This window comes from Lynx rufus, unplaced genomic scaffold, assembly GCF_022079265.1.
Source record: "Lynx rufus isolate CCGP_SWC_20201006 ecotype Redwood Valley unplaced genomic scaffold, mLynRuf1.p SCAF_4, whole genome shotgun sequence".
Classification (NCBI taxonomy): Eukaryota; Metazoa; Chordata; class Mammalia; order Carnivora; family Felidae; genus Lynx; species Lynx rufus.
The window spans coordinates 154,066,088-154,079,955 of record NW_025814856.1 but is presented as its reverse complement, the minus strand read 5'-3'; the positions used below and the strand labels follow the sequence as shown (position 1 = coordinate 154,079,955).

The 13,868-nt window shown below is 43.6% G+C and overlaps 1 protein-coding gene across 2 annotated transcripts in view; it reads right to left on the bottom strand.

Annotated features, from left to right (window-relative positions):
• TRIM24 (tripartite motif containing 24) overlaps positions 1-6,147 on the bottom strand; it is a 123,907-nt gene extending 117,760 nt beyond the window's left edge. For both annotated transcript variants that reach the window (XM_047095276.1, XM_047095277.1), the window contains exon 1: positions 5,490-6,147. In XM_047095276.1, the coding sequence (XP_046951232.1) occupies positions 5,490-5,853 (364 nt within the window). In that variant the 5' untranslated portion in view covers positions 5,854-6,147. The remainder of the gene's footprint in view (positions 1-5,489) is intronic.
• Between the last annotated feature and the right edge of the window lie 7,721 nt (positions 6,148-13,868).

Genomic DNA, 13,868 nt, shown 5'->3' with positions numbered 1-13,868 from the left:
AACCCATATGCCATGAAATCATGACCTGAGCTTAACCGACTGACCCACCCAGGCACCCCTAGAAATGATATTTTCAAAAACACCATGATCATTAAACAACATTATCATAAAATATCACAAATATTGTGCAAGCTTACTATGAGAAAATAGTACTCAGAGAAACTAAAGATCTAAATAAATGGGAGATAAAACATGTTTATAGATAGGAACTGTCAATATTGTTAGATCATTCTCCCCAAAGTAGTATCTGGACTTAATGCAATTCTAATCAAAATCATAGCACGCTTTATGTAGAAATTAACAAGCTGCCTCTAAAATTTATGAAGAAATGCAAATGACTTCAAAGAGCCAAACAATTTTGAAAAGGAAGAAAACTGCCCAATTCCAAATTTGCTTTGAAAGCTACAGTAATAATCGGGGCGCCTGAGTGGCTCAGTCAGTTAAGCGTTCGACTTCAGCTCAGGTCACGATCTCATGGATTGTGAGTTCGGGCCTCATCAGGTTCTGTGCTGATGGCTTGGAGCCTGGAGACTGCTTCAGATTCTTTGTCTCCCTCTCTCTCTGCCCCTCCCCTGCTCACGATCTGTCTCTCTCTGTCTCAAAAATAAACATTAAAAAAAAAATTTTAAAGCTACAGTAATAAAAAAAAAAACCACTGTTAGTACCGAATGGATAGATCAATAGAACAGAAAATATAGAAATAGAACCATACTATGTTCAACTGATTTTTTACAAAAATGCCCAAGTGACATAATGGGAAAAGGACTCTTTTCAGTAAATGGTGCTTTAACATATGGTTGAAAACATGAACCTCAACCCTTACCTCATACAAAAATTGCTCAAAATAGATTATAGCTCTAAATATAAAAAATAAAACTACCAAAAGACGGTATAAAATCTTAGTAAATTTAGGGTAGGCACAGAAGTATTAGAACACAAAAATCACTAATCATAAAAGAAAAAAATTGATAAATCATACTTAAATCAAAATTTCAAACTTCAGCTCTTCAAAAAATACCATTAAGAAAATGAACAGGCAAGCTATAGGCGTGAAAGAAAATATGTGTAATACACATATTTAACAAAGGACCAGGATACAGAATATATATAAAGAATAGTTTTCTGGGGCACCTGAGTGGCTCAGTCAGTTAAGTGTTTGACTCTTGATTTTGGCTCAGGTCATGATCTCAGGGTCATGAGATCAAGCCTTGCATTGGGCTCAGTGCTGAGCATAGAGCCTGCTTGAGAACATCTCTCCCCTCCTCTCTGTCCATCACCCCAACCTCCCCCCACACTCCCCTCCAGGAAAAAATAAACATTAAAAAAAGAATACATACTTTTCAATAATATATCCAATTACCTAATTTTAAAAATCTGCAAAAGACAAACTGAAATTTTACCAAAAAGTTGTAATAATCAATAAGCATAGGAAAGATGGTCATCATTATTCATTGGGGAAATGAAAATTAAAACCATGAGACAACCCTTCGCACATACTAAAATGACTAAAATTAAAGACTAACAACACTCAAATTGGCAACGATGTGAACCAACTGGAACTCTTATACGTTGCTGGAGGGAATGCAAAACAGTACAGCCAGTGTAAATATACGTTTATGATGCAAACAAGAAATTCCAATTATAAGTATTTACCCAAGGAAATGAAAACATATCCACATAAAGACTTGTCTACAGATATTTATAACAATTTTATTCATAATAGCCCCAAATTGAAACCAATAGTATAATTTCCATTAATAGGTGAATATTGAATATAATATTGTATAATAAAACTGGTGGACAATATGGATCAGTGCTAAATACTATTAATTCTTTGTCATTGTGTCTTGTACTCACAAAGTGATTTATACTTCTCTCACCAAGAACTCAAAGAAACCAGATCCTAGAATTGACAGTTATGTATCTCTTAGACCACCTATTAGAAAAGAAGTCTAGGAAAACTGATGGATTCTTTTATTTTACTCTCCTTGGTCAAATAATGTGATCCCTTTCAAAAGTATGCTCAGTATTCTTGTAAAAATAGCTTAGAGTTTGCTACGCTTGCTGACATCACCACCACAAAATATTACACCATATTGTAACATCTCTTCAGTATTAGTGTGTCTTCTGACTTCATGTACCTGTAATGTACCTAAAGAAAATCTGTTTTCTAAGCTCTTCCCTCTTTCCTGGATATAACTGCACACTAAGAAAATGACAGTCACACCTGAGGGAGTCATCCAACTTTAGCATGTGGCCACTCATCCTCATCCCTTCCAACTGGCAGCCTTACAAAAGGACAGTTTTGACCCATGTTCTCAACGGCGGCTTGGTAGCTAGTTTAATTGTGTCTGAACATCTATACATTATAATACTTTTTGTTGTTATAAATTAGCTTTATTTCTTTTTCATAAAAAATATCTTAGGATTTATTTTCCATGAATCTCGTTTAGGATAACGGGGAGCACCAAAAAGTATTTAATAGAAAAATTTGGTCTGATAATGTTGAAACCTATCACTCTACACCTTGAACTTTAGTCTTAATTTCCTTAAGAATCCTCTTATGATCAATTTTATTTCAGAAGATCATACTGCTTGAGCTAAAGAAGCACTAGGGTTTAGTATTATACTCTAGAATTCTAAAACTATGCCAAATTGGGCACTCTGGGGGGATGGGCCTAGAAATCTAAATTTTTAATGTAAATTTTTAACCAGTGAGGGGCGCCTGGGTGGCTCAGTGGGTTGACCTTCCAACTTTGGCCTACGTCATGATCTTGTGGTTCATGAGTTCAAGCCACACATTAAGGCTAGATGCTGTTGGTGCTTCAGATCCTCCACCCCTCTTTCTGCCCCTTCCCCACTTGCATTCTCTCAAAAATAAACAAAACATTTAAAATTTTATTTAAAAAAGTAAAAAATAAAATTTTACTCAGCGATTCTAGTAGAGCTAAAATTTGAAAACCACTATCTAAATCTAAAAGGGAAGAGTTTAACTGCAACATAATTGTGGCCTCAACAAAACTTGTTTTATTTGGCCTACACAATGGGCTTGTGTGCAATATATATTTTATTCACTTGCCAATATCTAATACTAGCGAAAGGTTACACATAATTTCCAGGCTTCAGACTTCTCATTAAAATATATACATAAATGTCCTTCCATACTGGCCCTGCCCTCTCTTACATGACCATCTGCTGAGGCTGAGTTTGTTCACCTTCTCGTTCACTCTCCACCATTCCCTATTATTTTACCCAGATACCTGGCTTAGCTCCTGTAGGTATTACAGTTTGACCCTCAAGACTGTACCGACACGTTCATTAGGAGAATAAAGAACAGAGATGATCAAATGAACCCTATTTATTTAGTTATGAAACGTACTGGCTAAAGTTTTACTTCAGCTAGTATTAGAATAAGTTTGCAATGAGAAAGAAAGGGAGAACATAAGTCATTAAGATTCAGGATAGATAGTATTTTTCATTTACTGAAGATAACCCTCTTTTTTTAGAGTGTATTTAAAAGTGTCATTTGATAGAGACTTTTTCTTTCTTGGTATAAAAACAGAAACATTACCTTCCAATCTTAAATGCTTTCTTGAACTATTGCTTACAAACACCAAGATAAAATATATTTAGAGGTTAGAATTAAAAAGAACATTTTAAGAAATGTGGAATTGCAAATTTGTCTCAGTTGATTTTCAGAGCTTGTCTTATCCATGTTCTCATTCATTCTGACCTAAATGTCACTGCCGGGCACATGATAAATCTTAATTCTAGAATTATGCAAAATTCAGATCCTGACTACTAGCCTGTTTAACCGCTTAAAATATAAATAAAAGAAACTATAAAATGTATCTAAAAACTAAGACTTAAGTTTCACCTGTACTAAATTTCCAACAGGTGAGTCACATCAGAGAAAACAAGTGTGAAAGATCTCAGACTTTGCAAGCTAGCTTACCAGGGTTGAAGACGCAAAGACTCAGGAGTGAGAGATAAGGGGCAGTTTGTTAGTTACAATAACATAAAGCAAAGCACCAACACTTTTGCACTGGTTCCCAGAACCCCAGTTCCCACCAGGCAAGGCGAAAATGGCCAGCTGACACCTGCACAGGCAATGGGTTGTGTTACACAAGAGGAAACCTAAGCTTAGAGAACACCAGTCTTTTATCACAGGCAATAAGCTCGCCTGCCTTTTACCCCAGTAGACATTTATTATACTGGACCATACGCATGCCTGCTCTTTGCTCTGATGGAAGACACTATCTCTATCTTCCAAGGCTGTTCCTTATACAAACATCTTTTAAAAAACAGAAACAAAGGGCAGTCAGTACCTTCCTGGCAAGACCTGCAGAAACTTAGAGACCCGTGGAAAATTGTCTCCCTCAACTGGATACTGTTCCTAACATATACTCAAATAAGAAGTCTAACACTACAATCTATTTATGGCATCAATTTCATATACCCCTTGACCGGCTCAATTACCTAATCACCAATTTATCTCAAATTAAATCAACTAGAGCCTCTAAAAAGGAAGTATATATTAAAAAGGAATGACTCCCCTTTTCCAGTTACTTTATTTTTAAAAAGATGCTCCAATATTTGCAATATTAAAATTTAAAATCCTCAAGCATTCCACTAGAAATGATTACTATGCTTACTTTAACTAACTTTAAATGTTTCAAACCTGTTAACGCTAGCAATAGGAACTACCTGTCAAAAGTCTCATTACACAGTAACAAACACCAAAGAGAACAGTAACTTCAACATTTCCAGCTGCTCTCTACAAAATACGAGAAAATTCTGCACCCCAAATCACTCTGTTCTATTTCTCCTTACCCTTTACCGTCTCAAAATAAAATCTTCGAATGAGAAAGACAACAAAATACCGTCTCTTTGGGTTCCTTTGTCCCTAGCTGAAGGTAGAAAATCGGGGACTCGTTAAGGTAAAGAACCTGAAACATGCAAGATAGAAAATAGACGGCATCCGATCTGTAATCAATCACCGGAGAAAGTCCCCATCACTTCATCTTCATCCCTCCCTTCCCCCCTCCAGCTCAAATAACGTGGGTATATACGAGATGATTAGGATCATATGGACCCGGACAAAGCTCCGGGGAGGCAGAGGGTAGCAGTTAACTAGATGCAGTCGGCAAAGAATCCGAGATACACGCTACAGCCGACTCCAACGGAGGTTTTCAAAAGTGCGGGTCGCACGGGCCACCCAACCCTGGAGGAGAATGCTGAGCAGCAGGAGGAGCAGCGGCGGCGCCGCCAAGTCCTCAGCGCCCGTGGAAGTTGCTCGCGGGGCGCGCGGCACGCCGCAGAGCGCGCGGGCCCTCCATGTCACCGCCGCCAACACAGACCCTCCTCCTCGCCCCTCCCCCGCCGCGCACCCCGGGCGGCGGCGACATGACAGCGGGTCGCGCCGCACAAGGGCGCTCGCCTCCCGGAGCCCCTCCCCGGGCTCCCCGGCGTCCCCGGCCGGCTCTCACCTTGGGTGGCGAACGGCGAGGAGCCGCTGACCGGCGAGCCGGGGGCGGGGACGGGCGGCGGGGTCTCGGCCGAGCCCAGCATGGGCGCGGGCAGCATGAGGTAGCGCTGGGGCGCGGGTAGGCAGCGCTGGCAGAAGGAGTGCAGGCAGGGCAGCAGCTTGGGCGCCCGGCTCTGGATGTTCTGGTGGCACACGGCGCAAGTGTCCAACAGGTTGAGCCGGGCCGCCTCGCCTCCGCGCTCCGAGTCGGGGCCCTGCCGACTCTCGGCCTCATTCTCCCCGCTTGGCGCCGCCGAGGGCCCCCCGGCGGCCGCCGCCGAAGCCGCCGCGGCCGCCGTCGCCGCCTTCTCCACAGCCACCTCCATTGTCCTGCCCCCGCCGCCGCTGCCGCCGCCCGGGAAGGGGGAGCGCGGTCTCCGCCGGCCGCCGCCCCCGACGACCTCCTCCTCCTCCTCCTCACAGGCCGTTCGGGTGACCCGCGGGAGAGGGAGGGAGAGCGGGCCGGGCCGAGAAAGGCTCCTCAGGCCCCGGGGATCCGCCTCCCGGGTGGCGCGGCCGGAAGAAGGGGATCTGTCAGCGGGAACCGTTCCTCGCACCGGGAAGGCTGCGCCCCGTCCGCTTCGCCAACCGCCGCGGCGCTCGTCGAAACCGCCCAGCCCGCCCTCGTCTCCCCGCCTTTCTCTCTGGGCCCCTGGCCCATCTCAGGCCCCGCCCTCGCCCTCCCTCTCCCAGCAACTGAGGCGACAACGAGGAAGGCGCCGCCCAATAGCCGCAGCGCCTGGCCGGGGGGCGGGGCCTGCCCAAGCCCGCGAGGCTCCGACGGCCTCGGCGGGAGGCTGGGAGGTGGGAGGGCGCTTGCCCAGCCCCGCCCCCCGAGCTCCTAGAGCCGCGGCTTCTGATTGGGCCTTTGTGTGTGTTTCGCTCCCCTGAAAAGATTAAGGGATCGTTTGTGAAAGACAGACCGACTAATTCGGTCCGCCTGTGATAGCTCCTCCTATGGGGCGGAGCTCCACCGTGTGTACTCAACGCCGTTAATTAAGTAACTGCTTCGGAGAAAACTCTCGTTTTACTGCTGAAGACGGGGGTCCTGTGGGAGGAGTAAATATGGTGGGAGGGTCAAAGGATGTCGAAGTACAGATTGTGAGGAGCTAACAAGGTAAGAATTTTACAAAAGCAGAAATGTTGTGTAAAAAAGATATGTGGAGGCAGCATGGATTTGCCACCTGAATTTACTCTTCTCTATGATGAATGATGGAGCCTGAAGAATAAGGGGGTTGGGGGGGGAGGTTCTCTTGCAAGTCAGAAATTTTTTTAAGGATTTCGCCAGTGAAAACGATGAAAGGTGAAATCAATTTTTAAAGTAAGTGATTTGCTTTTCAAATGAATAAAAATGGTTCTTCAAGGACTTAATATATAAAGATGGTCTGAAAATGTCTTCATTGTATACGGTTGGCACCAACTCAAAAAATAAAAATAAATCTCCGTACTGACGTCCAAATAACGCCTTCAATATTTTTTTCATTCTGACCCCCAAAACACAGGCTTACGTCAGAAGGTACACACGTGTTCCCTCAAAATATAGCCAAGCTTCCGGGCACCTGGCTGGCTCAATGCATAGAGCATGCGGCTCTTGATCTCAGGGTTGTGAGTTCAAGCCCCATGTTGGGCGTGGGACATAATAAAAAAATGACCAAGCTTTTAAGGAACTGGAAGTATAGAAATGGAGTGAGGAAAACAAAACTTCTGCACACACATGTAAAAAGATTGTATGGAAGTGTAAATGGAGTAGTGTTGGACCTTTGAGGAAAGTGGGATGGGGTCAGAAAAGGCCTTGTTAAAGCTGAAAGGGTCCTGGGGCGCCTGGGTGGCTCAGTCGGTTAAGCGGCCAACTTCGGCTCAGGTCATGATTTCGCGGTCCGTGGGTTCGTGCCCCGCGTCGGGCTCTGTGCTGACAGCCCAGAGCCTGGAACCTGTTTCAGATTCTGCGTCTCCCTCTCTCTCTGCGCCTCCTCTATTGACGCTCTGTCTTTCTCTGTCTCAAAATAAATAAACGTTAAAAAAAAAATTTAAAAACCGAAATGATCCTGGAAGAACAAATGGCAGCGAGAGAGGGCAGGCTCTAGGCGTCCTGGCCCTCCCTTACCTTTCCCAAGTTATTCCCCTCCTACCAGCTTCTTTTCCAAACAGATCGTGAATCCAATCACGATAGGCCTCCAAGAGTGAAGTTCTCCTCCTTAATGGCTTTCAAGAGCTCACTATTTGTTTTGCATAGTGGTAGTTTCTTAAACCTTAGTTTGCATCAGAATCACCTGGCAAGCTTACTTAAAAGCTGGTTCTTGGGCTCATCCCCATATTCAATTTTATTTTATTTTTTTTTTTTTATGAAGTTTATTGACAAATTGGTTTCCATACAACACCCAGTGCTCATCCCAAAAGGTGCCCTCCTCAATACCCATCACCCACCCGCCCCTCCCTCCCACCCCCCATCAACCCTCAGTTTGTTCTCAGTTTTTAACAGTCTCTTATGCTTTGGCTCTCTCCCACTCTAACGTCTTTTTTTTTTTCTCCCTTCCCCTCCCCCATGGGTTCCTGTTGAGTTTCTCAGGATCCACATAAGAGTGAAACCATATGGTATCTGTCTTTCTCTGTATGGCTTATTTCACTTAGCATCACACTCTCCAGTTCCATCCACGTTGCTACAAAAGGCCATATTTCATTTTTTCTCATTGCCACGTAGTATTCCATTGTGTATATAAACCACAATTTCTTTATCCATTCATCAGTTGATGGACATTTAGGCTCTTTCCATAATTTGGCTATTGTTGAGAGTGCTGCTATGAACATTGGGGTACAAGTGCCCCTATGCATCAGTACTCCTGTATCCCTTGGGTAGATTCCTAGCAGTGCTATTGCTGGGTCATAGGGTAGGTCTATTTTTAATTTTCTGAGGAACCTCCACACTGTTTTCCAGAGCGGCTGCACCAATTTGCATTCCCACCAACAGTGCAAGAGGGTTCCCGTTTCTCCACATCCTCTCCAGCATCTATAGTCTCCTGATTTGTTCATTTTGGCCACTCTGACTGGCGTGAGGTGATACCTGAGTGTGGTTTTGATTTGTATTTCCCTGATAAGGAGCGACGCTGAACATCTTTTCATGTGCCTGTTGGCCATCTGGATGTCTTCTTTAGAGAAGTGTCTATTCATGTTTTCTGCCCATTTCTTCACTGGGTTATTTGTTTTTCGGGTGTGGAGTTTGGTGAGCTCTTTATAGATTTTAGATACTAGCCCTTTGTCCGATATGTCATTTGCAAATATCTTTTCCCATTCCGTTGGTTGTCTTTTAGTTTTGTTGGTTGTTTCCTTTGCTGTGCAGAAGCTTTTTATCTTCATAAGGTCCCAGTAATTCACTTTTGCTTTTAATTCCCTTGCCTTTGGGGATGTGTCGAGTAAGAGATTGCTACGGCTGAGGTCAGAGAGGTCTTTTCCTGCTTTCTCCTCTAAGGTTCTGATGGTTTCCTGTCTCACATTTAGGTCCTTTATCCATTTTGAGTTTATTTTTGTAAATGGTGTGAGAAAGTGGTCTAGTTTCAACCTTCTGCATGTTGCTGTCCAGTTCTCCCAGCACCATTTGTTAAAGAGGCTGTCTTTTTTCCATTGGATGTTCTTTCCTGCTTTGTCAAAGATTAGTTGGCCATATGTTTGTGGGTCTAGTTCTGGGGTTTCTATTCTATTCCATTGGTCTGTGTGTCTGTTTTTGTGCCAATACCATGCTGTCTTGATGATGACAGCTTTGTAGTAGAGGCTGAAGTCTGGGATTGTGATGCCTCCTGCTTTGGTCTTCTTCTTCAAAATTCCTTTGGCTATTCGGGGCCTTTTGTGGTTCCATATGAATTTTAGGATTGCTTGTTCTAGTTTCGAGAAGAATGCTGGTGCAATTTTGATTGGGATTGCATTGAATGTGTAGATAGCTTTGGGTAGTATTGACATTTTGACAATATTTATTTTTCCAATCCATGAGCAGGGAATGTCTTTCCATTTCTTTAAATCTTCTTCAATTACCTTCATAAGCTTTCTATAATTTTCAGCATACAGATCCTTTACATCTTTGGTTAGATTTATTCCTAGGTATTTTATGCTTTTTGGTGCAATTGTGAATGGGATCAGTTTCTTTATTTGTCTTTCTGTTGCTTCATTGTTAGTGTATAAGAATGCAACTGATTTCTGTACATTGATTTTGTATCCTGCAACTTTGCTGAATTCATGTATCAGTTCTAGCAGACTTTTGGTGGAGTCTATCGGATTTTCCATGTATAATATCATGTCATCTGCAAAAAGCGAAAGCTTGACTTCATCTTTGCCAATTTTGATGCCTTTGATTTCCTTTTGTTGTCTGATTGCTGATGCTAGAACTTCCAGCACTATGTTAAATAACAACGGTGAGAGTGGGCATCCCTGTCGTGTTCCTGATCTCAGGGAAAAAGCTCTCAGTTTTTCCCCGTTGAGGATGATGTTAGCTGTGGGCTTTTCATAAATGGCTTTTATGATCTTTAAGTATGTTCCTTCTATCCCGACTTTCTCAAGGGTTTTTATTAAGAAAGGGTGCTGGATTTTATCAAAGGCCTTTTCTGCATCGATTGACAGGATCATATGGTTCTTCTCTTTTTTTTTGTTAATGTGATGTATCACGTTGATTGATTTGCGAATGTTGAACCAGCCCTGCATCCCAGGAATGAATCCCACTTGATCATGGTGAATAATTCTTTTTATATGCTGTTGAATTCGATTTGCTAGTATCTTATTGAGAATTTTGGCATCCATATTCATCAGGGATATTGGCCTGTAGTTCTCTTTTTTTACTGGGTCTCTGTCTGGTTTAGGAATCAAAGTAATACTGGCTTCATAGAATGAGTCTGGAAGTTTTCCTTCCCTTTCTATTTCTTGGAATAGCTTGAGAAGGATAGGTATTATCTCTGCTTTAAACGTCTGGTAGAACTCCCCTGGGAAGCCATCTGGTCCTGGACTCTTATTTGTTGGGAGATTTTTGATAACCGATTCAATTTCTTCGCTGGTTATGGGTCTGTTCAAGCTTTCTATTTCCTCCTGATTGAGTTTTGGAAGAGTGTGGGTGTTCAGGAATTTGTCCATTTCTTCCAGGTTGTCCAATTTGTTGGCATATAATTTTTCATAGTATTCCCTGATAATTGTTTGTATCTCTGAGGGATTGGTTGTAATAATTCCATTTTCGTTCATGATTTTATCTATTTGGGTCATCTCCCTTTTCTTTTTGAGAAGCCTGGCTAGAGGTTTGTCAATTTTGTTTATTTTTTCAAAAAACCAACTCTTGGTTTCGTTGATCTGCTCTACAGTTTTTTTAGATTCTATATTGTTTATTTCTGCTCTGATCTTTATTATTTCTCTTCTTCTGCTGGGTTTAGGCTGCCTTTGCTGTTCTGCTTCTATTTCCTTTAGGTGTGCTGTTAGATTTTGTATTTGGGATTTTTCTTGTTTCTTGAGATAGGCCTGGATTGCGATGTATTTTCCTCTCAGGACTGCCTTCGCTGCGTCCCAAAGCGTTTGGATTGTTGTATTTTCATTTTCGTTTGTTTCCATATATTTTTTGATTTCTTCTCTAATTGCCTGGTTGACCCACTCATTCGTGAGTAGGGTGTTCTTTAACCTCCATGCTTTTGGAGGTTTTCCAGACTTTTTCCTGTGGTTGACTTCAAGCTTCATAGCATTGTGGTCTGAAAGTATGCATGGTATAATTTCAATTCTTGTAAACTTATGAAGGGCTGATTTGTGACCCAGTATATGATCTATCTTGGAGAATGTTCCATGTGCACTCGAGAAGAAAGTATATTCTGTTGCTTTGGGATGCAGAGTTCTAAATATATCTGTCAAGTCCATCTGATCCAGTGTCTCATTCAGGGCCCTTGTTTCTTTATTGACCGTGTGTCTAGATGATCTATCCATTTCTGTAAGTGGGGTGTTAAAGTCCCCAGCAATTACCACATTCTTATCAATAAGGTTGCTTATGTTTATGAGTAATTGTTTTATATATTTGGGGGCTCCGGTATTCGGCGCATAGACATTTATAATTGTTAGCTCTTCCTGATGGATAGACCCTGTAACTATTATATAATGTCCTTCTTCATCTCTTGTTACAGCCTTTAATTTAAAGTCTAGTTTGTCTGATATAAGTATGGCTACTCCAGCTTTCTTCTGGCTTCCAGTAGCATGATAAATAGTTCTCCATCCCCTCACTCTCAATCTAAAGGTGTCCTCAGGTCTAAAATGAGTCTCTTGTAGACAGCAAATAGATGGGTCTTGTTTTTTTATCCATTCTGATACCCTATGTCTTTTGGTTGGCGCATTTAATCCATTTACATTCAGTGTTATTATAGAAAGATACGGGTTTAGAGTCATTGTGATGTCTGTATGTTTTATGCTTGTAGTGATGTCTCTGGTACTTTGTCTCACAGGGTCCCCCTTAGGATCTCTTGTAGGGCTGGTTTAGTGGTGACAAATTCCTTCAGTTTTTGTTTGTTTGGGAAGACCTTTATCTCTCCTTCTATTCTAAATGACAGACTTGCTGGATAAAGGATTCTTGGCTGCATATTTTTGCTGTCTAGCACCCTGAAAATCTCGTGCCAATTCTTTCTGGCCTGCCAAGTTTCAAAAGAGAGATCAGTCACGAGTCTTATAGGTCTCCCTTTATATGTGAGGGCACGTTTACCCCTTGCTGCTTTCAGAATTTTCTCTTTATCCTTGTATTTTGCCAGTTTCACTATGATATGTCGTGCAGAAGATCGATTCAAGTTACGTCTGAAGGGAGTTCTCTGTGCCTCTTGGATTTCAATGCCTTTTTCCTTCCCCAGTTCAGGGAAGTTCTCAGCTATGATTTCTTCAAGTACCCCTTCAGCACCTTTCCCTCTCTCTTCCTCCTCTGGGATACCAATTATGCGTAAATTATTTCTTTTTAGTGTATCACTTAGTTCTCTAATTTTCCCCTCATACTCCTGGATTTTTTTATCTCTCTTTTTCTCAGCTTCCTCTTTTTCCATAACTTTATCTTCTAGTTCACCTATTCTCTCCTCTGCCTCTTCCATCCGAGCTGTGGCGGTTTGCATTTTGTTTTCCATTTCCTTTAAAGCGTTTTTCAGCTCCTCGTGACTGTTCATTAGTCCCCTGATGTCTGTAGCAAGAGATTCTCTGCTGTCCTGTATGCTGTTTTCCAGCCCAGCGATTAATTTTATGACTATTATTCTAAATTCACTTTCTGTTATATTATTTAAATCCTTTTTGATCAGCTCATTAGCTGTTGTTATTTCCTGGAGATTCTTCTGGGGGGAATTCTTCCGCTTGGTCATTTTGGATAGTCCCTGGTGTGGTGAGGGCCTGCAGGGCACTTCCCCTGTGCTGTGGTGTATAACTGGAGTTGGAGGGCGGGGCCGCAGTCCGACCTGATGTCTGCCCCCAGCCCACCGCTGGGGCCACAGTCAGACTGGTGTGTGCCTTCTCTTCCCCTCTCCTAGGGGCGGGATTCACTGTGGGGTGGCGTGGCCTGTCTGGGCTACTTGCACACTGCCAGGCTTGTGATGCTGGGGATCTGGCGTATTAGCTGGGGTGGGAAGGCAAGGTGCACGGCGGCAGGGGGGGCAGGCTTAGCTCGCTTCTCCTTAGGTGATCCACTTCAGGAGGGGCCCTGTGCAGCCGGAGGGAGTCAGATCGCTGCCGGAGGTTTGGCTCCGCAGAAGCACAGAGTTGGGTGTTCGCGCGGAGCGAGCAATTTCCCTGGCCGGAGCCGGTTCCCTTTGGGATTTTGGCTGGGGGATGGGCGGGGGAGATGGCGCTGGAGAGCGCCTTTGTTCCCCGCCAAACTGAGCTCTGTCGTCCGGGGGCTCCGCAGCTCACCCTCCCTTTGTCCTCCAGCCTTCCCGCTTTCTGAGCAGAGCTGTTAACTTATGACCTCCCAGACGCTAAGTCGCGCTTGCTGTCGGAACACAGTCCGTCAGGCCCCTCCGCTTTTGCAAGCCGGACTCGGGGGCTCTGCTTGGCCGGCGAGCCGCCCCTCCGCCCCGGCTCCCTCCCGCCAGTCCGTGGAGCGCGCACCGCCTCGCCGCCCTTCCTACCCTCTTCCGTGGGCCTCTCGTCTGCACTTGGGTCCGGTGACTCTGTTCTGCTAATCCTCTGGCGGTTTTCTGGGTTATTTAGGCAGGTGTAGGTGGAATCTAAGTGATCAGCAGGACGCGCGGTGAGCCCAGCGTCCTCCTACGCCGCCATCTTCCTAGTATCCCCCCCCCATATTCAATTTTAAAAGCATCTGGTGATTGTGATTAAAGCTCCCTGCACTCTCATACTTTATGCTCTAGCAATTTTC